Source organism: Parasteatoda tepidariorum, chromosome 3 (genome assembly GCF_043381705.1).
Source record: "Parasteatoda tepidariorum isolate YZ-2023 chromosome 3, CAS_Ptep_4.0, whole genome shotgun sequence".
In the NCBI taxonomy this organism is placed as follows: Eukaryota; Metazoa; Arthropoda; class Arachnida; order Araneae; family Theridiidae; genus Parasteatoda; species Parasteatoda tepidariorum.
The window spans coordinates 56,676,229-56,701,610 of NC_092206.1; the positions used below are offsets into that span (position 1 = coordinate 56,676,229).

Sequence of the window (25,382 nt, forward strand, 5' to 3'; positions counted from 1 at the left end):
TTTTTTTTTTGTTAAACAACTTTTTTTCACTGCAACTGCATTAAATAAATTTTCTTGTTTACCTTGTTGTTTTTCAGCGGGTGATCCAGACTTCACATTGTTTGCATAATTAAATTTTATTTCACTTATATTATTCTTTAATATTGTTTAATTTAAATTCTATGTACTTTTTTGCACTTACGGTTTTTGATTGTGTGCCTTTTACTTTCTTCTAATTATTTTATAAAGTACAAAACATGGATGTACAAAAACATTCGGTTCACACATTGGTTTTCCGATCGCTGAAACGAACTCATGACATGTTTTTAGCCGATCAGGCTAATCCACCTCCACCGAATGAGCAAAGTGATAAGCTAAAGATGATGATTAAAGCTAGAGACGAATTTGGGCCTGTTATGCATCTAGTGAAAAACAAGAAACTTTTGGAAGAATCTGAAAATGATTCTGAGAATCTTAAAAATGATGAGAATCAAACCGTTCATTACGAAAGACGAACAACTATGAATGAATTTGAAGGGCGTGAGCTATATGAAACCGATGCTCCTCCACCAGGGACTGAGGAAATTTATCAATTACCTACACCAACCATGCCACCATCTCAAGCTTTAGTATTAGCTGGTCAACAGCAACAAGCTCTTACAATGAGACGAATGCCGAGCTTACCCAAACCTCAATGGCATCCCCCTTGGAAATTATACAGAGTTGTTAGTGGCCATTTAGGTTGGGTTCGTTGTTTAGCCGTAGAACCGGGAAACGATTGGTTTGCAACTGGCTCAAATGATAGAATAATTAAGATATGGGATTTAGCTAGTGGGAAATTGAAGCTTTCCCTTACAGGCCATATTAGTGCTGTTAGAGGTCTTGCAATAAGCTCTAGACAACCTTATTTATTCTCTTGTGGTGAAGATAAGCAAGTGAAATGCTGGGATTTGGAATATAACAAGGTTATACGACATTACCATGGTCATCTTAGTGGAGTATATGCATTATCACTCCATCCTACTATTGATATTTTAGTAACAGGTGGACGAGATTCATCTGCAAGAGTTTGGGATATGAGAACCAAGGCTAATATACACACCCTGTCAGGCCATACTAATACAGTGGCTAGTGTTCAGTGTCAAGCAACTGAGCCACAAGTTATGACAGGTAGCCATGACTGCACGATTCGCTTATGGGATTTAGTGGCTGGCAAGACTAGAGTGACATTAACCCATCATAAAAAGAGCATCCGTGCATTACTTATTCATCCTAGGTTGAATATGTTTGCATCAGGAGCTCCTGATAATATAAAGCAATGGCGTTGTCCTGATGGAAATTTTGTGCAGAATCTTACTGGACATTCAGCTATTGTCAATTGCTTGGGGATTAATGTTGATAATGTGTTGGTATCTGGAGGTGACAATGGTACATTGTATTTTTGGGATTGGAAAACTGGTTATAACTTCCAGCGTTTACAAGCACCTGTGCAACCTGGATCTATTGATAGTGAAGCTGGTATATTTGCCTGTACTTTTGACCAAAGTGGCAGTAGATTGTTATCTGCCGAAGCTGATAAAACAGTTAAAATATTCAAGGAAGATGAGACTGCTTCAGAAGAGACTCATCCTGTGAATTGGCGACCTGAAATTCTAAAGAGAAAACGATTCTAAATAATAACTTTTAATTTTGTTTTGTTCCTGTTTTGTTATTATCTTATTAAAGAACAATGTGTGTGGTGAATATGAAGACTTAAGATTTTTCATAAAATACTATATATGAATTTTCTGTATGAAGTGAATGTAAAAAAATAATAAATATAAACACCTTTTTTTTAAGTAAATGTTTATTGCTTTTTATTCCATTTTACAACATGATAATATTCGAAAGAAGTATCTGCCATTGCCCATTGTAGAGTAAGATAACTAAAAGGAAAGGAGAAGAAAAGTATGTTTAATCATAGATTATAGCAAATGAATATTGATGAAGAGTATTTAAAGAAGTTGTTTTAAACTTCTATTTAACTATTAACATTTCTTGCTGAATTTATAATATGGTTCTATGGATAATATTGTTTTCAGTTATGTACTGAATTATATATTATTGGCTTCTTATTTAACGCTAAATGTTACATTTAAAGATAAACCATGCTCTTTTTTTACCATTTTTTGTGTTTTTTTAAGAGTTATAATTTCCTTGTAAAATGCTAAATTTAATAAAAAATAATACATTCAACATATGTTGATTTATATATTACAACTAACATAATATATGCTACCACTAAATTTTGTTGATTATGGCAATACTTTATGTTATATTTGTTTTGTTACAGTTTTTGTAACAACTATTTGTATCCATATAATGTATCCATAGTTAGAGTCAAAGGTTAATTAAGGAATAGGACATATTGATTTTAATAAATGTAACTATCTTTTTTAGATTTTGCAATAAATGAATTATTAATTCTGAAACTTTCTGTCACAGCTAAATAAATAACCACTCATGTTAAAAAAATACCTTGGCAGATAAAACGTGACTTTCCTGATTGTAAAATAGGTGAAATTATTTTTTATAATTACATTTTTAACCTCAAGGTGGAAAGAAAAAAAATCAAACTTAAATTTTAAAAAACTTGACTGTACATTTTTGTAATCTTCTGATAGATTACTTTCTTGAAAAATATTGGACTTTTTTTTCATTAATTGTAATTAAAATAATTTATACTTTTTGTAATAGCATAAAAGATGATAGGTGAATAGTTTTTAAGATAAATATTTTACTTTATAAAATATGTAAAATTAAATTATATTTATAATTTTTACCTCAGAAATCCTTGAATTTTTTAGAGTTCGCCGAGCTTTCTCTTCCATATTTAGTAGTGTGAAAGAACTATTCATGGGAACAAAATGGTTTATGATAAAGAACAATGAAAGTTTTAACTCAGACAGAACAATATTGTCCTAAAGAGTGTAAATTTACTGAAGAAGTACTCTCCTAGAATATTTTGTTTAACTCAAGACTTGTAAGTATCTGTAACTTCACTTATTCACACCAACTAATTGAGAAATATTTGTTTATTTAATTTCTTTTGAAATGCCAGTTTAAATTAAATTATATTAAAAATAAATTAAAGTAGTAACATTGTAATTAAAGTATATTTTTACTACTTATGTGTTAATGATAAAAGTTAGTCATTTTTCAGTTCAATGCAATGTTCAGTTTATCAAATCATAAACTTTTGTTACAATAATATTCCTTATTTTTAGGCTAATATAGTATTCAATGAATTTGATTATTGGTATACTGATTTTTACACATTTTTATGTTGCTTTTTTGTAATCCTTCTATTCAACATTTTCATAATTATCTTTTTGTGCATAAATAACATAATCTCTTCATCATATGCTATTTTGTAAATTTAATTACTGAAATAACAGTTAAAAATATGATAATAGTATTTTCAACAGAAATTACATCATGCTCTGTATTTGTAAGAAAGAATAACAGTGTATATATATCATTATGAAAACACAATGTGGAATTATTAAGTGGTTACTTAGTGGAGGTGCTCAGTAAAAATTCAGTTCTTGCTAAAAATATTAAAAGGGACAAACTTCACTACATTTTTTAAGTTAAAAAAACAATTTTGCTTATAATTCAAATTACTATCAAGAATAATGGTACCATGAACAAAATGGGAGGTATTAAAACCAACTGTAAATGTAAAAGTGTATTAAATGTGAATTTTATACATCAATTTTTAACACCTTTTAATAGTGAAGATTAAATTGTTGAAATTTCTTATATAAAATAAAACTATATCTAATAAAAATATATTTGAGAAAGTAGCTTCCAATGATAATGTAGTAATAATAGTTAATAATCATAGTTGTGGAATCCTTTTAACTGACTAGCTAAAAAAAGAGAGGGGAAAAAAATGCAACTTTGTTATTTTAAGAGTAAAATTACTTTTATATATTTAAGTGTTTTGTTATTCACAATTAATCATATGAGAAATGACTATAAAAACTTTGTTATTTATTTTTATTTAAATCCAAACTTTTTATTTTTGTTTTACTCGTGTAAAAAAACTAACATCTTTTAGCACATTAAAAGTTATTTTTCACTTATTGCCGTACCATGCATTGTATCACTTACCTTAAATTGTACTGAGACTCTTTCAAACAAGAAATTCCATTTTAGGTTGGTTTTATCATCATCAGATAATCGCAAAAAATCTGCTACCTATTGTCAAAGATATAAGAATTTTTATGATGTAATATGAAATAAGTATTCATGTGTTGTATTCTTATTTATCGTATGTTCGTAAGCATGCACATGCTAAACATTTTTTACTTTTCTGGTATAGTATATTCTGATATCGCTAAAATTTAATTTTTTTCATCACATAATTGAGAGTAATTACAATTGAAATCTTGAACTCTTTGAATCATTTTGAAACTGACTCAATTCATCTTTTAAATTTAGCTATCAATTGTCCAGAGAGGAATGTTCAAATCAAAATTCTGTAAGTGAATTGATAATAGTAATTAAAATTAGTTTTTCATAGTGATCTAAATCTGGAGTTCTTATGAGCTTTTAGTTTGAAATTAGTTTCTGTTATTAGTACTTGATGTATTTAAGTGTAATTTTAAAGCTTACTACAAATAAGTGCTTTTTAGTTTTGTCAGTACGGGTGGAAAAACTGCCAATGTAAAGTCACTGTACTCAAATAAATAAATAAAAAATTTTTTTAATTTATGTGATGGCTATTTTTTTTAAAAAATAAATTGAATAGCTAAATTTACTTGCACCAGCAAAATGGAAAAGTACCAGCAAATATTACAATATTGCTTTTATGTCTTGTAAACAAAATATTTAAAGTTCATGACAATTTTATAAATCCAAGAACTGAAGTAGTTCTCTCTCAAATTTCGAATTTATAATTAAAAAAGTATAATGGAATTAAAAAATAGATACATGTTTATACTTATTTTTTAATTATTAAAAAAAATGTTTAAATTGTTAATTTAATGTTAATTTTATTTATTAAAAAATTTTTTAATGTCCAATTCCTCAAAATACAATTTATCTCCTGATTTTTACCAAAAATGTGAAAATTATCTGTCTAAATTAGGAGCGAATCCAAGTTTAGTTAGTAGTTACCGAGATAAATCCTTGTTAAAAAATAGAAATCTTTAAGAAAAAAAAAATTTAGTATATTGCTATACTGTAGATATATACTTAAGACTTACTATAGATTTTTTTTTTTTTTTTTTTTTGTTATCATTTATTTAAATGTCACTGAAGTTAAATATTACAAATATGTTTTCAGAAAACCTGAACTTGAAATTTTTTTGTTGCATAATTTTTTATGTTTCTAAATTCGTTTAGAATCCTCTTAAATTTTATTTTGAATTGGTGATAGCTGCCATTACAGTAACCCTTGGAGGATGTTTAAGATATTTTGAAAGTTAGTGATCAAAGCTTTCTGAAATGTTGCTATTTGTATCCATATAATTTTTTTTTATTATTTATAGTAAAATAACAAATTTTAAAGCTTTATATTGGTAACTAAATATAATTTTCAACCAATAAATTACTTATGAACATTTAATTTGAAACTAATTTTTAAACTGCAAGTTTTAAAATTCAAGAAATAACCTGTTAATTACTAAAGTTACTCATAAGTATTTACGTGAAACTGATATCCATATTGAATTAGATAAATGCATATTTGTGGAGAGAAAAAGGCAATCTTTTTTTCAAACTTACCTTTATTAATTATTAACCTTATTATATCCCTTATTAGGAAAAAAAAACTTTATATTTAAACTGCAGCAAATACAGCTTTAAAGACAATTTTGATATATAAAATTTTCTAGAACGATTCCTGGCAGAAAAAATAGTGGAGTATGTTGTGCTTTGAACCAATTTCAACTTTTAAATTTTTTATGCTAAAATTAATGATATGCTTTTCTAATATTTTTAATCATTAATGTAATATTTTTTGTTAAAGAATTCTCTCATATACTTATAAGAAAGTTTGAAAAATATGTATAAGAAAGTTTGAAAAGTTTGAAAAATCAGTCTAAGGTACAACATGGTACAATGTTTGTATCTTGAACCATCATATGTTACATCTTGCACCATTGGATATTTTGCTCCTGGGATAATACTCGTTTTGAGTTCTTTTCTCTTAAACTTGTTAGCAGGTTGAATTTAAATATTCATTCAAACAATTAAAACTTAATTATTTTTTAGGTATCCTGCATAAGTTAAAATTAATCATAATCATATATATGTAATACAAAAGAATATTTATCAGAATATTTCAAATATTTTAATTTTCTTGAAAACATAAAAATTTATTGTAAATGATATAATGTATAGGGAAATTTATGTATGCTTATTGCACATACCATAGACTACTCCAAAGACTGGTCTAAGGTATAATATGTATAAAAATTTTCAATTGTTTTAGTGCTATAAAAATAATTTTTTTTTTTTAAATTGTTTTTTATTTTAAAGTGAATGATACTTGTTTAAATTAGAGTTGTTTTCAAATGTAAGTACTATAGGGTTTTATCTACAAAATCAAATTGATTGAAAAAAAATTACTCTACAGCACAGCTAAAAGCTAAAGAAACAAAGTTCTTTAATACATATTTATTAAAAACCTGAAATGGTCACCAACACAACACGGCAGATATTACCAGTTATTACGGGAATCGATTACATATTGAAAGCAAAATTCATATACTGGGTGGTGCAAATAATTATACTGACTTAACGTGCTACTTTGGTAAGGTCTCTGCTTCAGTATACTCCGCTACTGAAATAATTACTCAGATGTTCACATTCATTGCTTCCCATAGAATTTTCTTAATAATGCTTAAACCGCTTTTTTTTACCCTTTTTGTTAATAATTTTTCATAAAAAAATTTCTTAGCTTATCTTGTTTAAAAAATTGTCAACAAGAAATTTTTTTACAATGGATTTCATGCTGTATTTCATTATGTAATATACATACTTCAATTCCTAGCATATTTTTAGCTGCATTTCCACTTAAGTGACATCTTTCAATACTTCCTGAGTGATCTGATAATCTTATTATGAAATTATATATTTCTTCAGCAGGTAAAGTTGTTAAGCTGTTTCCAATGTCACAATTTTCATCTTTACATTTGTCGGCCGAACTTTGCAGTGGTTGCATACATTTTGGACTGGAAAAAAAAGGAAGCAAATTATCTAATAGGTTATGAAGTATTTCATCAATTTGTTATTCATTGTGTATATTACAAATGTTTTTTTTTTTTGTTTTTTTTAATTAAAAAAGGAAAGAAAAACTACAAATATCCTAGTATTACCATCTGAATGCTGTTGTATTACTCGTTCCGTCGATATCAAAAAATGAAATAATTGCATTTACTGTTCCTTGAATTTCATCTAGGTTCATTTCTGTTGAATGTATGAACTTTAATATTTCCTCCATGGTATATGTTGTTGAGACGTCTGAAAAGAAGTTTTTAATTTGTATTTTTAAAATAAAATCTCCTATTTCAATTATGTAATTGAGGGATCAGTCTAGCATTTAAAGTCCTATAATGCTCTCTAAATGACTTGAAATTGTGCATAGTACTTTAATTAACCTTCTAAGCATTAGTTCCAGCTTTTTCTAAACTTCTAACAGAAAGCTTTCTTCTTCTTAAAAAAAAAAAGAAAAAGAAAAAAGACCAGTTTTCTCATTTTGTTCTATGCAAAAGTGGATTTTAACTAGGAAAATCCTTTAGAACATTCCCCAGAGTTAACTACGTAGGAGGTTAAATATCTATTAGTTCATTTGCTGAATGCTCATTTTTTTTTTTTTTTTTTTTTAAATTTGTATTTCCTTTTGCTTATCAAAAAGCTCTTGTTTATGATTAAGGAAGTATAATTGTTTTATAATTAATTATTTTCAAAGTTTTTATTCAAATTATAAAATCTCTATTTTCTTAGCTATCTGCTTCATTATTATCTTTTGACTTTTATCGAATTTAAAAATTTAGTTATTATTCATAAGAGTTTGAAATACATTAACTTTATGCTTGGGGGCAGAAATCAGTTACAGCAGAAAATTTTGGAATAGAAACTTTTGTATTTATTTATTTATCATCTTCATTTTTATTTTTCGTCATTAAGCTAACCATTTCTATTTTTTATTTTTGCTATTAAATAATATTTTTCTTTTGAAATATATGAGAAAAAATTTCATCTAAACACATGCAAACTGTGCATTGAGTTTTATATAGATTAGTTTTGTAAAATCAACTGATGCACCATTTTCTTCTTTTCTGTGATATTTTTTCCTTAGTTTTCAAAATTTTTCTATTCTAAAAGAAAAGCTGCCAAATATAAAAGTCTATTTTTTATTTAAAAAAAAAGTATTGAATACCAAAACTGTTATTTCTCGCCTAATCAAAATATATTAGATGAAGTGATATTACTGATTTTTATATCATTTCTCAATATATATTAATTTTTTTACACTCTAGATTTAGTGTGACTTCTTCAATAACATTTCAGGTTATTTAAACATTGTTAAATTCTGTCTTGGTGATATGTAAACTAATATACAAACTAGTACAGAAAGAGGAAATTAAAATATTACTTGTATATGCACTCAATGTTTGTATATTCCTTTTTGAATGACCTGCTATAGTGATAAAGCTTTTTGTGCCACTCAGTTCGTTGACAGGAGAAAAATAAAATGATTGTTTAGATTTTTGTGAGTAAAATCATAATTTTTTTATAAAATGAAAATAATTAAATTATTTTATTATTTTTGCCTTAAAAATTGCAGTATCAAAAATTTTTTTACCAGTAGAGTTGGAATCTTTTATTTTATCAGCTGGCAAAGCAGTTTTCATTGCATACTGATAGAGTACTCGAGCATCGGGGATATCTGTACAGAAAAAAAATTTAAATTAAATTACTGAAATGTTTCAAAATGTCTTGTAACAAAATAATAATATGCTATACTGACCAGGATCAGGAGTGAATATAGTCATGTTGCCAGTAGTTCCTGCCATTTCTTTCGTAAAAGTATTATAGTTGATCTTTATATCAGTTATCAAAAGGACTGAAAGAAATTTTAAGAGAACAATGCATGATTTATTTATTTTTGTTATAAAGTAAATGTTTATAAGGAAAAGTATTTTGCTTTACTATATGATGAAAATATAATAAGGAAATATATATTTATTATTATTGACGTCTTTCAATTTTCAATTCTTTACATCAAAACCTCTTATAAAGAAGCATTCGGATAAGAATATTTTAAGCAATCATTTTAAAAAGCATTTATATATTTTTATTTATTGCTTAAATTCTATTTGAACCAAATCATTTTTCTCCATTGTATATTGAATTTAAAATATGATTATCATGAAGTATTTATTTATTTATATTTTATAGTTAAGAATAATGAATAGAGTTATCGATAGAGATATTTATGGTTTTTAGTTTATATGAAGACAATCTTATTATAAAACTCAATTGCAATCAATATTCAAATGCAATTTCAATTATTTAAACTTATAAAGTTTCGAAATATTTCCATTCTTTAAATAATGCATTTCTAATACATTCGTTTTAATCATAATGTCTTTACTTTTATAGACATGAATATGTTGTTTTTCTGTAATGTGTATGCTTTTAATAATTTATTTTATGTTCCATAATGTTTGTAGGGCTGACCGTTTTTGTTATTTGAATTTCATAATGAAAAAAAGAATTCTTGAATAAATCTATGCTGCTTTTGAAAGGTGAGCATTAATTTTCGTGACACTTAAAAATATCAGATTATTGTCGATAAATGACTTATCATTTTACTGTTGTATTTCAAATCTATGTTACAGAAATATTATCTTTTCAATTTTATTCTAAATGTCGATACATTTAGAATAAAATTTAAATGATAATATTTCTGTAACATAAATTATGTAAATAAGTATACAAAATTTATGAATTAATAGAAAGAGAGGCAATGACGAAATGTTGATTGTGTGGACTTTATACTATTATTTAACTTATATTATATATTTGACTAGTAATCTTTTTTTTATTCCTTGATACATCTAATCAGATTTTTTTTATTTGTCAAGGGACTGTTAAAAAACTTTTTTCAATAAGTTGTTTGCTAAAATTAATTTTCATTCCATCAATATTGTTTGTATTCTTGTTTTTTCTTTCTTTCCAGTTTTACTGTAACCACCAAATATCTTTCATTGACTGAAATCTTGTGATTATTTTAAGATTTTATTGCATAAATTTTAGAATTGAATTCCTTTTATAAAAATTCAGATGTATTATTTGTATTATTTTACTGTAATTTCACTGTTAGGGATAAAGTGAATTCTCTGTTATTATTCAGTATTTGACGAGGTTGAATAATTTGCTTGGTTGGTTTATAAAATTTTTTATCAGTAAATAATTAAAATGATTGATGCAAAAAAATTAAATTCATTATCAGCTTAATTGATATTTTGCTAAATTATATCAAGTATTCATATTTCCAGCTTTTATAAAAATCAAAAGCTTTAGAGTTTTAACTATTTGCCATTTTTAAATCTTTAAACGAATTAATAATACAAAGAGAATTAAGTATTGTTAAAGCTACAAAAGAAAGTATTAATAATAAAACCTACCCATTTTCTTTTAAAATTATAGAAATAATTCTATGTTTGCTTCATCTAAATGAAAAACTATTTTAAAAAATAATAATTTTTACTGTTAAATTGTTGAGATTTTCAGTTAAAAGGAAAGTTGCTTAGAAATTGATAAAATGACAGATAAATCAGGAATTAAAAATATTCGACTAGTTGTTAAACTTTTATTCATCTAATAACAGGAAGTCAAATTAAAATTTCTCACACAAAATATTTGATAAGGTATATTGTCTAATAATTTTAATATATCTGTGAATTTGCATTTAATCCTGTTATTGCAGTCAAATTTAAAATGATAATAAATATTAATCTGCATGTTATGAAGCATAAATATTCATAAATATTTATCTGCATGTTATGAAGCATTTCTACTCAAAGTTCAAGATTACATTAAATGTAGATGTATTTCAGGCTCTTTTACTGAAATCTCTGAATGCCACTAAAATAAACTACTTCATGGTCAAATGGTAAATTGGAGGAATGTTTAATTTTTTTTTAAACTGTTAATCACTGTTTCATGAAAATAATCTGTGTAAAAAAACCTTTGTTTCATAGAAGCATTGTGTGAAAGGGATACAACTACAACCATAGTAGATTAAATCCACTTAAAAATTGTCCTGGGCAAGGTACTGTTAATGTATCAGTTATTTGGTAAGGCAGAGCAGATTGCTGTAAAGTGTCTAGAGATTATAGTAGTGATGTTAAATTTAACAGTATAACAGATCAGAAACATCTTGCAACTGATATGGAATTACAATTTTGTGAAGCATATGAACTTGTTATTGTCTATAGCAGTGATATCTTTCGATGCTCTTGTCTTTAAAAGAGGATTATTTAATTAATAAACCTCTCGCACATAGTTTCTAAACACAATATAGGGGTATTTTTTTTGTATTAATATCTTTTGCTTTTGAACTTCTATACAGCTAGTTGTTTCTTGCAAATGTAACAACATATAAATGTGAAGTTGATTATACAAAAGTACTCTTTATATTTTTAATGTCACTAAAGGGAAAAAAGGCACCTATTTCATAATCATAAAGCTATAGAATTGTTTAAAACAGCATTTTAATTTTTAACACACAAAGGTTCTGCTATAGAGGCATTAACTTGCATTATTGCTTGTAAAAAAATAAGTTTAAGTTTTGAGGGTTATTTATAAATACNTTTTTTTTTTTTTTTTTTTTTTTTTTTTTTTTTTTTTTTTTTTTTTTTTTTTTTTTAATAATTAAAATTATAATCTGTGCATTTCTTACTACTTCTCTTTTGGCAATACTTTATAATGAAATTTGCTGTTTCTTCTCCCCATCTGTAAAGAAAAGGAAGCTGTTATTCGGGATATCATTAATAAAAACTTATTACACTAGTGATGTATTTTGAGAAGCCCAATAATGAGACTGTAGTAATTTTTATAAACATATTACAAATTATTTATTATTATATCAATTTAAAATGGATTACTCTTATAAAAAAGCAAAAGCTTTAATAATTATTTCTTCTTCTATGTGTATAATAATTTTTGTTATGTATCAATATAATCTATTATTAAAGCAATAATGACAGCACAGAAATAGATATACTATAGTTTTGATTCTATGAACAAGAACCTTAATCAGTGTCTAAGCACCAGTATCTCATTTTGGTGTTTAGACGTTTAGGAAGGTATAATCCCGTTGCACTATCAGAAGATAAAATCAGAGATGTATCAATGTTCAAAACTTGTGGTGTTGATTTTGCTGTTCCACTTGTTCTGAGGGTCGGAGCCAAAATATGGGTTGTTCTATATAAATCTGTGCTGTCTTTAGACCTGTTCATTTAGAGCTAGTGCAGTCTTTATTAACTAAAGCGTTCCTATTGAGCTTAAGAAGATTTATAGCATGCTGGGAACAACTTCTAGTCGTTTAGAGCAATAATAGAAGTGATTTTGTTAGCACAAATAACTTTTTCAACTCTCCCACAGCTTAATAGGGAGGTTTTTGGAAGCGCCTTATTCAGTCTGAAGAAAATACTACGGCACATATTAGGTAATGCAAGTTTGACACACAAAAATGCCAATTTTAATTTTTACATAAATGCGAATTTCCTATTATATAAGTATTAGATTATCCATATGATTACGGTCTTTAATTCCAGAAATGTTCCATCAACCTATTCAAGAAGTGAAAGTGCCTGATCTGAATCATATAGATAAAGGAAATTTCTCAAATTCAATATCAACGTCTAGGAGAAAATTTGAGGCAGAGATTTAGAATAGAGTACTTTGGTCAAGTGCTGCTCAAACAATCTTTGAAACTTCCAGAGAAATCCAAACAAATTGGTAATATTGTTTTAAATGAAAAATGTGAATTTAATCAAAAATGTGAATTTTAGCCATTGTGTAATTTATATTTCCTCAGATAAAGATGGAACTAGTAGATTAGTGCGTTTAAGAACTACTCATGGAGAATTTCTTTCATCCTGTGCAATATATTTACAGCTTAAAGTTCAAGCTTCAAGTAATTTAAATGAAAAGGAGGAACTAACTAGACAGGAAGTTTATGAAGTTCTTAATGAAAAAGTCACCCAAAGTGGTCGGAACATTAAAACATGCTAATAATATTATTTTGATGTACTGTCATATATCAAAAGGCAGAAGAATATGGCAATCTGATGAAAAGCACCACCTACAAAACTTTTGTGGTTTGATTGAAAGCGCTGTTTTCATTTTGTATCCTAAGTTTAGTTGCCCTTGAATTCATCATAGTTAGAAAAAGAATAAGTTTTAATTTTAAAAAAGATGTTTTATATTATTGAAAAATAAACAGTTAAGAATATTGATGTTTCCTAGTTTATAGTTCTCATGATTTAAAAAAAGAGTTTATTGCCCTTTCTTTAATAATTAATTAAGTATTATTTGCTATATCAGATAAACTAAACCATTAATGTGAACAAGTAGCACATGCAACTCTTCAAATTTGTATGTCTTAAGTTTTTTGAAATTACATGTTTATTTTGTTTATAGTTATGCCTTTAAAATGTGTTTCTGTAAAACTAAATAATTTAAAATCAACGATAGTTGGAATAAAAAAAAGTTATTTTCTGAAAAGAAAGAAAAATAATGAAGAAATGTTACAAATTCATTTGAAAATTGTCAAAAATCGACATAATAGGTAGCAAATATATTAATAAAGGTACAATGCATAATATTAGTATATTTGGTATGTATGTAGTATGATAGAATAACTTCTGTGAAAAGAGATTTTTTACTGTGCTTCGAAAGTGATAAGCACTAGAGGAAATTGCTAGATTGTAGTAAATTTTAACTGTCATGAGTTGACTTTGAGCTACAGCATCAAGCCAAATGATACTGAATATAGTTAATCCTTATTATTTTGATAGGATGAACTACTAAAAATGTGTTTTGCTCAATCTTATACTGTAAAGCTACCGGAAAAGGCAAATAATAATAAATAAATATTATTGGAATTATTTTAGTTTTATTTATTGTGTTGGTATAAGTCTTAAGTATTTTAATTTTGTGCTTGATTTAAGTATTATTTAGCACCGAATTATTGATTGTTTATATTTATTTTAACCCTGTATGATTAACGGAAATTCTGCTAATTTGTAGTTATAAAACATCACAATTAGTTGTTTGTAGTTCCTTTATTTTAAATTAAAGCTTACGGGGAATATTCTAAGTGTCATTAACATTTATTTTTTAAGCAGTTTTTATTTCTCAATATTATTTTGTCTAAGATTATTATAGGCAATAATCCCATTTCCGAAAATTAATTGTAACCAATTGAATGTTTTGCCATTTCAGCACATTGGTAAAGAATTTTTTTTTCTCGAAACACAACATTTCATTGAATGGCAAGGAGAAAAACTAGTTTTTCTCTAGGGAGAACAATAGATGAATCTTCAGCTGTTGCAAATACTCAATTAGTTAAAAGACTATAATATACTGCCCTTAAGCAAGATTTTGACTCTCAATTAATAGATATCATAAATTTAAAATATGCATTAATTAACAGAGTTAAAAGTGTTTATTATCAGAAAAAATTAAGGATTCTATTTTGAAATGCGATTTTTTTTTCGTATTTAACTAAATAAACTAGCTCAATAAATTTAGTAACAAACAACCAATTGAATTAAATTTATATATCAATTCAGTTTACAAAAGGAAAAAAAAAACTTTACAATTCCCAAATTAATTCTATTGGCTTGATTTATGCTTTAGTTACAACTTTGACATTATTAAATCATCTATATGATTTTTTAAATTAATATTTAAAAAAAAAAAATTTATTAATTTTTTTATGTTAAGTGTAAAAAGTAAGTTTTTTTTATTTATTTATGTTCTATCTGTTTCTAGTTTATGTTCCACTTAAATTTATTTATTTTTGTTTTTAGGTAATGAAATTATGCAGAAATCTTACATCAATATGTTGAACTTAGGATGTGATTGGTCAAACACTGATAACTGAAATTTCTTAACTTCTCTTCCATCTTTAGTTTTAACATTTTGCACTGTTCCAATCTGAAAAACGAAATTTTATAGAATCTATATATTTTTTTTAAAGAAAATGAGAGAAAAAAGGTTTGTGTAAATTATTAAGAAAGTTCAATTATAATTTCTCCCTTTTGTAAATCTCTTGTTAAAAATATCTTCATCAGTCAACTTTAAATCAAAGAACTATATTGCAATGTATTTTACTTATATGTATTTAAGTAGATATGTTTTAAAGATAAAAATTAATAGATATCATATCATGAGTATGAACAGAATTTATATCAAGTTTTATTTGCAGAAATCTCTTACCTTAATACCTTACATTTTTGAACTTAAAATTAAGATTTTAAGTTCAAAAGTTCATTTTAAGTTCATTTCTGTTATTAAAATTAAGATTCGTAACAGCGAATTAGTTATTAAAATTGTGTTACTTTGTATCATGAATAAAGTTATATGCGTTTATTTTGATCAAAGCTTTGCTAAATTATTTTTGTATATTCTATGTAAGATCAAGGACTATAATAATTAAAAATGGATCAGTTTACTATTTTATATTAATGATAGTGAAGAAGGTACAAATACAAGTTAGGATTTAAAAGCAAGCAATTTAACATAGAAAAGGAAAAAAAATTGATGGTTTTGTCTTTCGTCAGCTATGGCATGAAGATATGTCAGAGGCTTTAAAATAAAATTTAGAAAATTTTTGTGGAGAAAAATTAGAAGAAAATTGATTACTGCTTACAAAAAATATTTTATTGATATTGTACCAATCAATGATGATTTTCATGAATATAATCAGTTTTAATCAGTTGAGCATAAAAGTTCCAATTTTACTTACTTCTCTGATTGCTACGAGCAGATTGATAATAAGTCCTTCTGCTGTTTGGCAATCATAAACAACATCTGCTAAGCTTACTATTTCAGAAATAGAACGTGTGGAACAATGTAAGAATTTTTCATAGCTTCTTCTTTCATCTGCTTGGCATACAGTGATTTCAGAATACAAAGGGTGTATGTTAAGTTGATAATGACTGCAAAATGCATATGTAATTATTTAGAAGTATAGTTTTGCAATTTACTTTTTATGTACTACAGTATATGCTAATAAAACATGACATACTAAATTTATTATATAATAGTAAAAAAAAAATGTTTGTTATTGTCATTTATGAAAATTATATGCTATTAGTAACTAACTTTGTCACTTTATCTTATATAGAAATATTTTAATAAAAACTCAATGTTTTTCACAGGCTGAAAAACAGTACTTAAAAACAATAGTTTCAGAAATAGTAAAAAGTGCTATCCAATATGTTTTTTAATGACAGTGAATGTGCTAAATAAATGCCATATTTAGACTTACATTGCTCATTATTATTAGAAGCGTTGATAATTAAGCATGCTTCAAGCAAAAAATAAATTGATTAAATAAATTTAAAAAAACGTGACTTTTCACAAGTTTCAGCTTAATTAGTAGAATGGTCAGAAATAAGTTATTTATAATTACTATTGTAAAGTAATAAAAAAATGGTATATTACATTAACAAATGAACATAGATGCCACATTTAATTGAGAAAAATAAATTAATAGTTTTATTTATTTAGGGACTAAAATCAAAGGATGCATTTTTTTTCAAACAGAAAAAAAGTAGAACTTTGGTCATGCAAATAGTTTTATGCTCAATTAGAATTATCTTAGTCACAATTTTTTTTACTTGGCATGGTTAAGTTGGTTTTGTAATTGTTCACTTAAGTACATATTTGTGCATTTGTAAAAGTCTTATCCGTAGTTATAAAAAATGAGTATGTATCAAAATGTACTTTGGAGAGATTACATTTTAATGTGTTTGGATAAACAAGCTTTGTAATTGCATGCAAAAACAAAAAAAGTCTTATTCATACAGAGATATGGCAAAATACATAAAAAAATTATATTAACATTAATCATATATCCATTACAAATATGGGCATATATATAGACAATTATCTAGTCTCTTGATTAAGCTACATATTAGGACTATGTTTTCCCGACTATGGCTTCATATCATATTTTGGTAGTTGAAAATTGGAATAAATTATTCAGAGAAGAACGTTTTTATGTCCCATTTCCAATTTTAATATTTTCCACTTAAGATATCATCAGCACTAATATTATATTTAAGGCCTACAATTCGAATTGCTTTTTTATCAGATTGCTTTATTTCTATGGAATCGAAAAGAGTTTGATAAAAAAATTCATTCATTTTTCTTTTGAAATCCGATTTTTATACGTGATTTCTAAACTGGGGATATAACTGACTCAAGAGAAATTTACCCTAACACTGTTGTGTCTCTTGTTGAAAATCCATCTCATGAATCAAACGTTGTTTCATTTTTTTTTCCGCATTGCATTATTTATTTATAATATTCTATTCATATTTTCTCAAAATATGAATTTTTTAAATTTTATTTTAGTTAAAATAGTTATTTCTTGATTTTTTTTTGGAGCTAAATAATCATTAAACTAAACTCAGTGGCGTGACAGCCCATAGAGGGCCAAGGCCTACTGTGCCCATCTCAGTTTTCTTGACCTTGGTCTCTGGTGTGCAGGAGCAGATGTTCCGGTCAGGTGGTCAGCCGAACGCGGAACCCCCAGTGTTTAGTTCCCAAGCATGCTTGGTACTCATTTATCGAACCACTGAAGGGATGAAAGGCTGAAATAATCATTAACATACTTTAATTGACAGTAAGTCTCTTTTGATGAAAGTGTTTATATCTAACATATTTTCATCTTTGCTGTTATATTGAAAAACGAATTTTTTGAACTCACTGTATATTTAATCTTAATGTAACTGTGATGCAAAATAATCAAATTCACTAGCTATTATGCTAAGTTCGCGAATTTCAGAAACTGAAATATTTCAGGCTTAGTATGATAAACTAATAAATTAATCTATACAATTATATAAATCAAAGAATTAACGTTTGAAGAATTCCCAATTTGTCCAATCTATTTATCTGTAATTTATACAATTAAATACTGGGTATTACTTAATTAACAACATTTTCTTATGAAAGAAATTTACAGAATTTATATTATTCTCTTTAGTTTGTAATATTATGTTTAAGGACAAGTAGGTAGGTATATCTAACTTTTACCTTGTAGTTGATGGCTTGAATTTTTCATCTGATGCAGCTGATTGTCTCTCAATTATTTGAGGATTTCTTATCTTGACTGTAAAATATATTCAGAATTTGAGATCTTTTCAATCAGCACTTGATAAGTTTAAGAATTAAAATAATTTTAAGTTTTTTTTTCTTACCAACATCACCTATTGTAAATGATGTGCTTAATTTTGAGATAGCGTTCTCTTCACCCCAGCATGCAGCATTGATGGTGTCAGTTAAAGAGTCACGCAGAGTGAAATTAAGAACATATCGCTCAGTACCAGGCTCTATTTCAAAAATAATAATAATAAAAGAAGTTTGATAGGTGCAAAAAGTAAGAAGAATGTTTTCACTTATTCCGAACCGAACTATGTTGCTTTTGGCAATACTTTTGAAACGCTTATAACGATTTTCAAAAGCAAGATACATGCAAAATATAACAAACAGAAGGAAAAAAATTTAAAAAGTTAAGTATAGAAATCTATTGAATTATTATTTTTTCCCCTTTATGTAGGGTCAAGTGAACCACAGTGTTAGAATAATTCGACTAACATACGTTTTTATTTATTTAGCTAGTAATGGAAATCAAAGTGTCAATGCTGTTATTTCATATTGCTTCGAGCATTTTATTTGATCTACCAATTTAATTTATAGAAATATAAGACAAACTACTCCAAAATAAAATTTGAATAACTAACTAAACCATAGTACCTGAGCATTCGACACGAAGATTCATGTTATTTCAAAAATGAATTTTTCTCTTAAAAAAACTTCAAGAATATGCTTGTTTATATATTTTCTTGTGAAGTTCTTCTTTCTATAGATTTTTTTTATATTTATGAAGCAATCAAAATGTTTGAAATTATTTGCAACAATAATAATTTAGATTATTTTTAACTACCTTAATCTAGAATTAGTTGAGTGAAGAAAACTGACTATCAATTTGATTAAAATTTTCTTTCCTTTTTTTTTTTTTTTTTTTGATATGTGAAACAAATATTATTCATATGTAAAATAAATATTAAGTAAGATTAAATAAAATAAAAAAACTATTTGCAAAAAGGAATCTAGTGAAACTGATTTTCTGTTTTCATCATCATTATTATTCTTATCCACTTTCATAAAATATATTTTGACGTTACGGCATATAAAATTTTGATAGTTTTAAAAAATCTGTATGAATAAACCTATTGACCTTTGATGGAGCAATTTAAAGTGGCATGACACACACTGAATCCGATGCCTAGCATATGAAAAATTATTTTATTATTTTTATCACTCTTATTGGTGCCATATTTGAAATTAATTTAATAATAATAAATTTTTTATTTATAGGGGATTATTATTATATGTATATAATAATAATATAAGATCAATTTTACTAGTATTTAAATGTTGGGCCCACAGTTTCTCTTTGTATATATAAAATAGCTTGGACTTGATGAGAAGATCGTTCGCATAAATAAAGCATACATTTGATTTAAAAATAAATAAAAGTAAGAAAATTTTATGAATATGAAATTTAAATTAAAAATAAAATAATTTAAATTAAAAACACTCTCAATAGATTTCAATCTAATAATCAGATTTGCGCAAATCATGAGAATGACAGAAGCTTGTTTTAAATATGTAATGGTTTACGCAGACGAGAATTTAAATTTCGAAATTGTATGTTCTTTTATATACATAATTTCCCCCCTTAAAGATTAGGATTTTGATCTTAAATATGTAAGAAGAGATAACATCAAATAATTGTTTAGAAAAGGAATAATTTTAAATTAATATATATTTTTAGTTATCAAGTTTAAAAATAGATAAAAATTATAGAAAGTTTTAAATTAAAAGCTAAAAATTTTAACATCTTGGTAAATCATGTCAATGCTAAAATCCGAAAAATCTGTTACATATTTCTGTCGAAGTAATAACTCAAAAATACTCGTACTTTTAAGGTTTAACCTATCTAATTAAAATTTTAGATATTCAAATTTAAAATTACTTAGTTTAATGACACAAAAGTTTTTATACTTTTTTTAAAGAAATTTTTTCTTTTGTAATTAAATGTTCTCTCTTTTGTAGTTAAATGCATATGTAAACGAATTTTGTAATTATATTTAACGAAAGCAAAAGTTCTATTTTTATGGAGATAGTACCTTTTTGTAACCGTTTTCGTAACTTAAAATACCTACTCTATATAGTGATAGCAAATTTTAGGTGGCCCTTTAAATCATTAAAATTAAGAGTTGATGCTTGTAAATTTCATGATTACATCGAAAGATATTAAATAATTTCCTTTTTTTTATTTTACTGGCCGTATACTGAAATGTAAATGAGTTTTGTAAAAAGAAGAAAATGACATGCATGTTAAATTTGTGATTTTAGCAAAAGCAAATAAATTGTCTTCCCCTCCCCCTTTTCAAAATTGAGTTAGGATCAATTTCCGTATTCTTATTCTCATAATAAGTACTATTGTAATCTGACCAATCAACGAATGAATACTTATTGATTTTTGAGCTACTAAAACAAAGCATGTAAAAAAAATATATATTTGAAAAAAAAATTCGATTCTCAAAACAAATGAGAATATTCGAAGGGGGAAAAATAAATATTTTTCATAGTTACTAATGTTTTTTTTTTTTTTATTAATTCAAAAAGTAGACCCTATATAAATTATTAAAACTGATTTAAGCTTTGTATCTATAGCCTTTCTTGTGTTTCATAGGGTAGTATGTGTCAATTTTCTTAAAATCTTTGTACCATATTACAAAGATAGTGATAATAAATGCATAAAATTAATCGATTAAGGTATCTGACCAGGTTCTGTAACATTATTTTTAAAACAGTCTAAATTAAAATTTTATTGAGTCCTAAAATTATAAATCTAAAGGAAACTTTAAAAAATTTATACAATGCTTTTTATTTCCAAGTAAAAACAAAAGATTTCTGTCATGCTAACAGCTCAAAAACAAATTGTAATGCATATAGATCAAAATATTTTTTTTTTCTAGATCAATAATATAGTTAAATGTGTTTTGAACCAAAATCTTTATAAAATTTCAAATATGCAATAAAACCGATATAAATATATTGTCCAATATTAATTTTTTTTCCAACTAAAAATTCTAAACTTTCTTACTTAAATGATGATAAAAACTTACTTACACTAGACCCTAGTTTTTGTTTTGAACATAACTAACATTATACAAAATCTACATTCGAAGTTTCAAAAAATTCTATACTAAACTTTGGCTATTCTGTTTTGTCGGTCAGCATGCAAAAAAACAACTAAAACTTAGTTTCGAAAAATCGGAGAACAAAAATTTTCTTAAAATAATTTTGACTATACATAACTTCTAAATTTCTTTTTGTTAAATATTTCATAAGAGCGATTATCTATTCTAAATGAAGTAGGAAATATTTATAAAATGAATTAAAATAAACAAAAATTTTACTAATGCTTTACTTACGTTTTCTGCTATCGATTCGTCGCATTTCTTGCTTCGCTATTATTATTCCGTATATAATGGCTTGAGAAAGTTCAGATGAAAGTTCTCTGATTGAAACTTTTTGATAAGTAACTTCGCAATCATAATCGAATCCATAATTATCAGAAATCCATGCCATTTTACATTTGATTTCAAGTATTTCAATGTTACAGATTCGAAAATATGAGATGTGTTGTTGCTCGAACTATTTTAATGGAATATATAATGATCAGTTGCCGAATTCCATTTTCCAAAGGTATGAAAAGCAGACTATTTATTTGCTTATAAATATCTAAAATTAAAGAATCTTTTGTTAGCATACGATAATTAAAAGTAAATTAATAGTAGCCTAGTTTTGTACATTTTTTTGAAATTTTTTATTTTCGTGTATTATTTTTAAAAGGGTTTGACACGCAATATTATAATATGGTTAAATTCTTAGTTATAATTTCTATCGATTCAATATATGAAAGACGAAATATTAAATTTTGTCCAACTTATTTAACGTCATTTCAGTCACCAGTAGCTTCAGTCATTCAGTATAAGACGAAAATTTGTTCTTTGCATTTCGCAGTAAATAATTTATTATCAAAAATTGTCAGATTTTGGAAAATAATGGCGCAATTAAAAACTAGACCGTTACATGTCAATAAGTCTTATTAAATTCGTAAGGTTTCTATTTGAAAATTAGAAAACGATTTCGCTAACTTATTGGTAGGTATTATAGAATCGTTTGCTATCATTGAAGAAATACAAAACACTGCCTTTTTACTTTTACAAAACAGTAATTAAAAAAATTTTCAACATGTAATTTTAATTGTTTTCAATTATTTATTGTTTTGAATTAAAATTGGAATTTAATAATTTTTAAGAAAAGAATGCTTGGATGCTCAAAAAAGATTTAATTAAAGTGATGTTAAAACTTAAGCAATTAATGTTTTGAAAAACATTACTTTTTTGTTGATAACATTAGTTAGCCTAATATTTGATAATTGAAAACTAGTAACAGTACTAGCTTACTTTTTCATGCTTGATTTTAATGTTATTTTTGGCTATATGTTATTTTTTCACAATTTACCCACGTTAATTTACTAAGCAAATTGTTATTACTTATAAGAATATTAAGCAGAATTAAATAAAACCTGATTTTAAGTTGATATGATTATTTATTTCAAGGTTTTCATTTTTATGCAGCTGCATATGGTTCACTTTACACACAAATTGAGCAAAACCTTATTATCGGAAACCTTAAATTTTTTAGAAATAAATCAGTAGTGTTTCTTCATAATTTTAATGCTGAATTGAATAAAATCAATTGCAAATCGAAGCATTTATTGTTTGAAAGTTATATGCATTTTTTTGAATTTCACCCTATGAGATATGTTTTTATATATAAACTAATGATTGCAGCAGCTAACAATTAGTTTTATTCTGCTCGGTATTATAAGTTGCATAGGAAATATTTACTCAAACTTTTTTAAAAGCATTATTTCAAATCATTCTCTCTTCGACATTTTACTCTATAAAATTGTTCACAACTTTAAAACAAATGATCATATCAGCTTGTAGTTAGTTTTATTATGAGTGTAAACATTGCATAAAAATTGGAGAACTAAAAATTTTACGCTATTAAACGAATGTTTATTCACGTTTACATTGATTGAAAAAACTATTTTTTGCAAAACTCTGATGCGATTGACAATAACAGAAGTTCTTTTTAGAATCAGCGTCAAAAATTGTTTAAAAAACTATTAGTTTTATGAAATCTGACAGAAAGTTTAAAAGTATAGACTAGTTTTATTGAGTTTACGTAAAGATTTGTAAGATTTAATAATATAATAATCAAACTTATAAGTACCTTAATGAAAGATATAGGTTAAATTATGGGAAAATAAAAAGTTAAAATTTCCTAATAAGATTGGAATTAAATAATTGAATTTCTGTGAATGTTGTTAATGGTAGAACTTTCTTCAGTTTATTTTATTTTGTGCGCTCAGGTACCTGTCATACTTTTAAACGCTTTTAGCTATGAAGATGAAATAAAAATCACAGAAGTGGAGTGCTATTTATCTGAAAAAGAAAACGTATTTCATCTAGTTTATTTAAATCATTAAAAAAAATCGATTTATTTTGTTTAACTGTGGAATTTGTGATAAGTGTCATTTCAAGATAATTTAATTGAATCTATTGAAATTACAGAAGAATTATGTATTTGAAACTTTCTTTTATAGCTTAACAAAAGAAGCAATTACTGTCGAAGGTGTAATATTAAAAACTTCAGGTTGATAAATTAAGATCTCTACTAGTGAAAAAATATAAAGATATACACTATTCTTTACATAATATAAATAATAGCGTGGTTAAAAGTTAATAAACTAGGCGGACGGTATAACACCTGATTTATTACCTTCGTAAGTATTAAAAAAGCAACTTTAGAAGAGTAAAGTATCGCATCTTAGGTTGATATATTAATACCCTAAAAAATACAAAAATATATACTTGAGGTAAAGAATAATGACCTAAGAACATAGAACACCTCATGCCTTTCAAAGTGTCTAAAAATACACTTAATGTTAATTTATAATAAGGTTGATTAACCGGAAGTGCAAAATGGCACACCTTAGGAGGTAGATAAATAAATACCTCAATAAGTATATAAATGTACACTTGAGGGTGAAAAATAATAACCTAAAGTAGAACATCGAATACCTCACGGTCGAAAAATACACCTGAGGTTGATTTAAAATAACTTGATGAGTAAAATAACTCATCTTAAGTTGATAAAAAGATATCTCTACAAGCATAAAAATATATATTTGAGGTTGAAAAATAATAACTTGAGGTAGAACATGAAACTTTTACGTTAGTAAAAAATTACTTTTACAACAGTAAAAAAATACACTTGAGGTAGATCCTGAAGTGTTAAATGAAACACCTTAGGTTGTTGAATAAATACTTCCAAGGGAGTAAAAAAATATACTTCAGGTTGATAAGTAATAACCTAAGGTTGAAAACGAAACACCTTAAAGTAGTAAATATTTACCCCTCCATAGATGTCAAATTAAAATACCTCAGGTTGATACATGTATATCGCTGGAAGTATATTTGATGTAAATTTTAAGGTATTCATTTTCAACCTAATGGCGTATTTAAATAACCTCAATTTTTCTGTAAGGGACGCTAACACAATACTGGTTCACTTTCACAGAAAATTGCAGTAATATATGCGACTGGGAAAATTTGTTTATCTTTCAATGATAAAAAGGCGGGCTATAGCTTTTTACCTTAATTCTATTTAGAATATTCCAAATATGTTTCAATTAAATATTAAAACTCTGAATGCAGAAAAATGTGCCATGTTAAATGTTCTATCAAAAATTACTTATTATTTTAAATTTTCGAGTGAAAATCCATAAAAGTTACCAAGCGTTACTTCTCTCAGTTTGAAATTTTTTTGAATGGTATTGTGATCTTAATTGTAAAATTTTCATCGAAAATTAAGAAAACCTGTCTATAAAATGAGTATAATTTTTTTTTAACTAAGTCGGAGAAGCACAGGAAAGTGGACGC

At 25.8% G+C, this 25,382-nt stretch overlaps 2 protein-coding genes and 1 long non-coding RNA gene across 3 annotated transcripts; 2 read left to right on the forward strand and 1 right to left on the reverse strand.

Annotated features, from left to right (window-relative positions):
• Positions 1-33: 33 nt before the first annotated feature.
• On the forward strand, positions 34-1,822 carry LOC107437773 (transport and golgi organization 4). The gene has a single exon (XM_016049874.4). The coding sequence runs from the start codon at positions 237-239 to the stop codon at positions 1,650-1,652; it is 1,416 nt and encodes a 471-aa protein (XP_015905360.1). The 5' UTR covers positions 34-236; the 3' UTR covers positions 1,653-1,822.
• Positions 1,812-22,385, reverse strand: LOC107437774 (meiosis specific with OB domains hold'em). The gene is made up of 12 exons (XM_016049875.3): positions 21,795-22,385; positions 18,486-18,617; positions 18,322-18,397; positions 16,022-16,214; positions 15,110-15,210; positions 11,945-11,997; positions 9,005-9,100; positions 8,840-8,923; positions 7,350-7,494; positions 7,013-7,205; positions 4,138-4,224; positions 1,812-1,904 (listed from the first exon to the last, which is right to left on the reverse strand). Exons 1-12 carry the CDS (start codon positions 21,949-21,951, stop codon positions 1,836-1,838), a joined length of 1,386 nt encoding a protein of 461 aa, XP_015905361.1. The 5' UTR covers positions 21,952-22,385; the 3' UTR covers positions 1,812-1,835.
• LOC107437777 (uncharacterized) lies at positions 7,119-15,493 on the forward strand. The gene is made up of 4 exons (XR_001583295.3): positions 7,119-7,237; positions 9,711-9,785; positions 12,822-13,005; positions 15,084-15,493. It is a non-coding gene; the product is annotated as an uncharacterized lncRNA (long non-coding RNA).
• Positions 22,386-25,382: the final 2,997 nt, after the last annotated feature.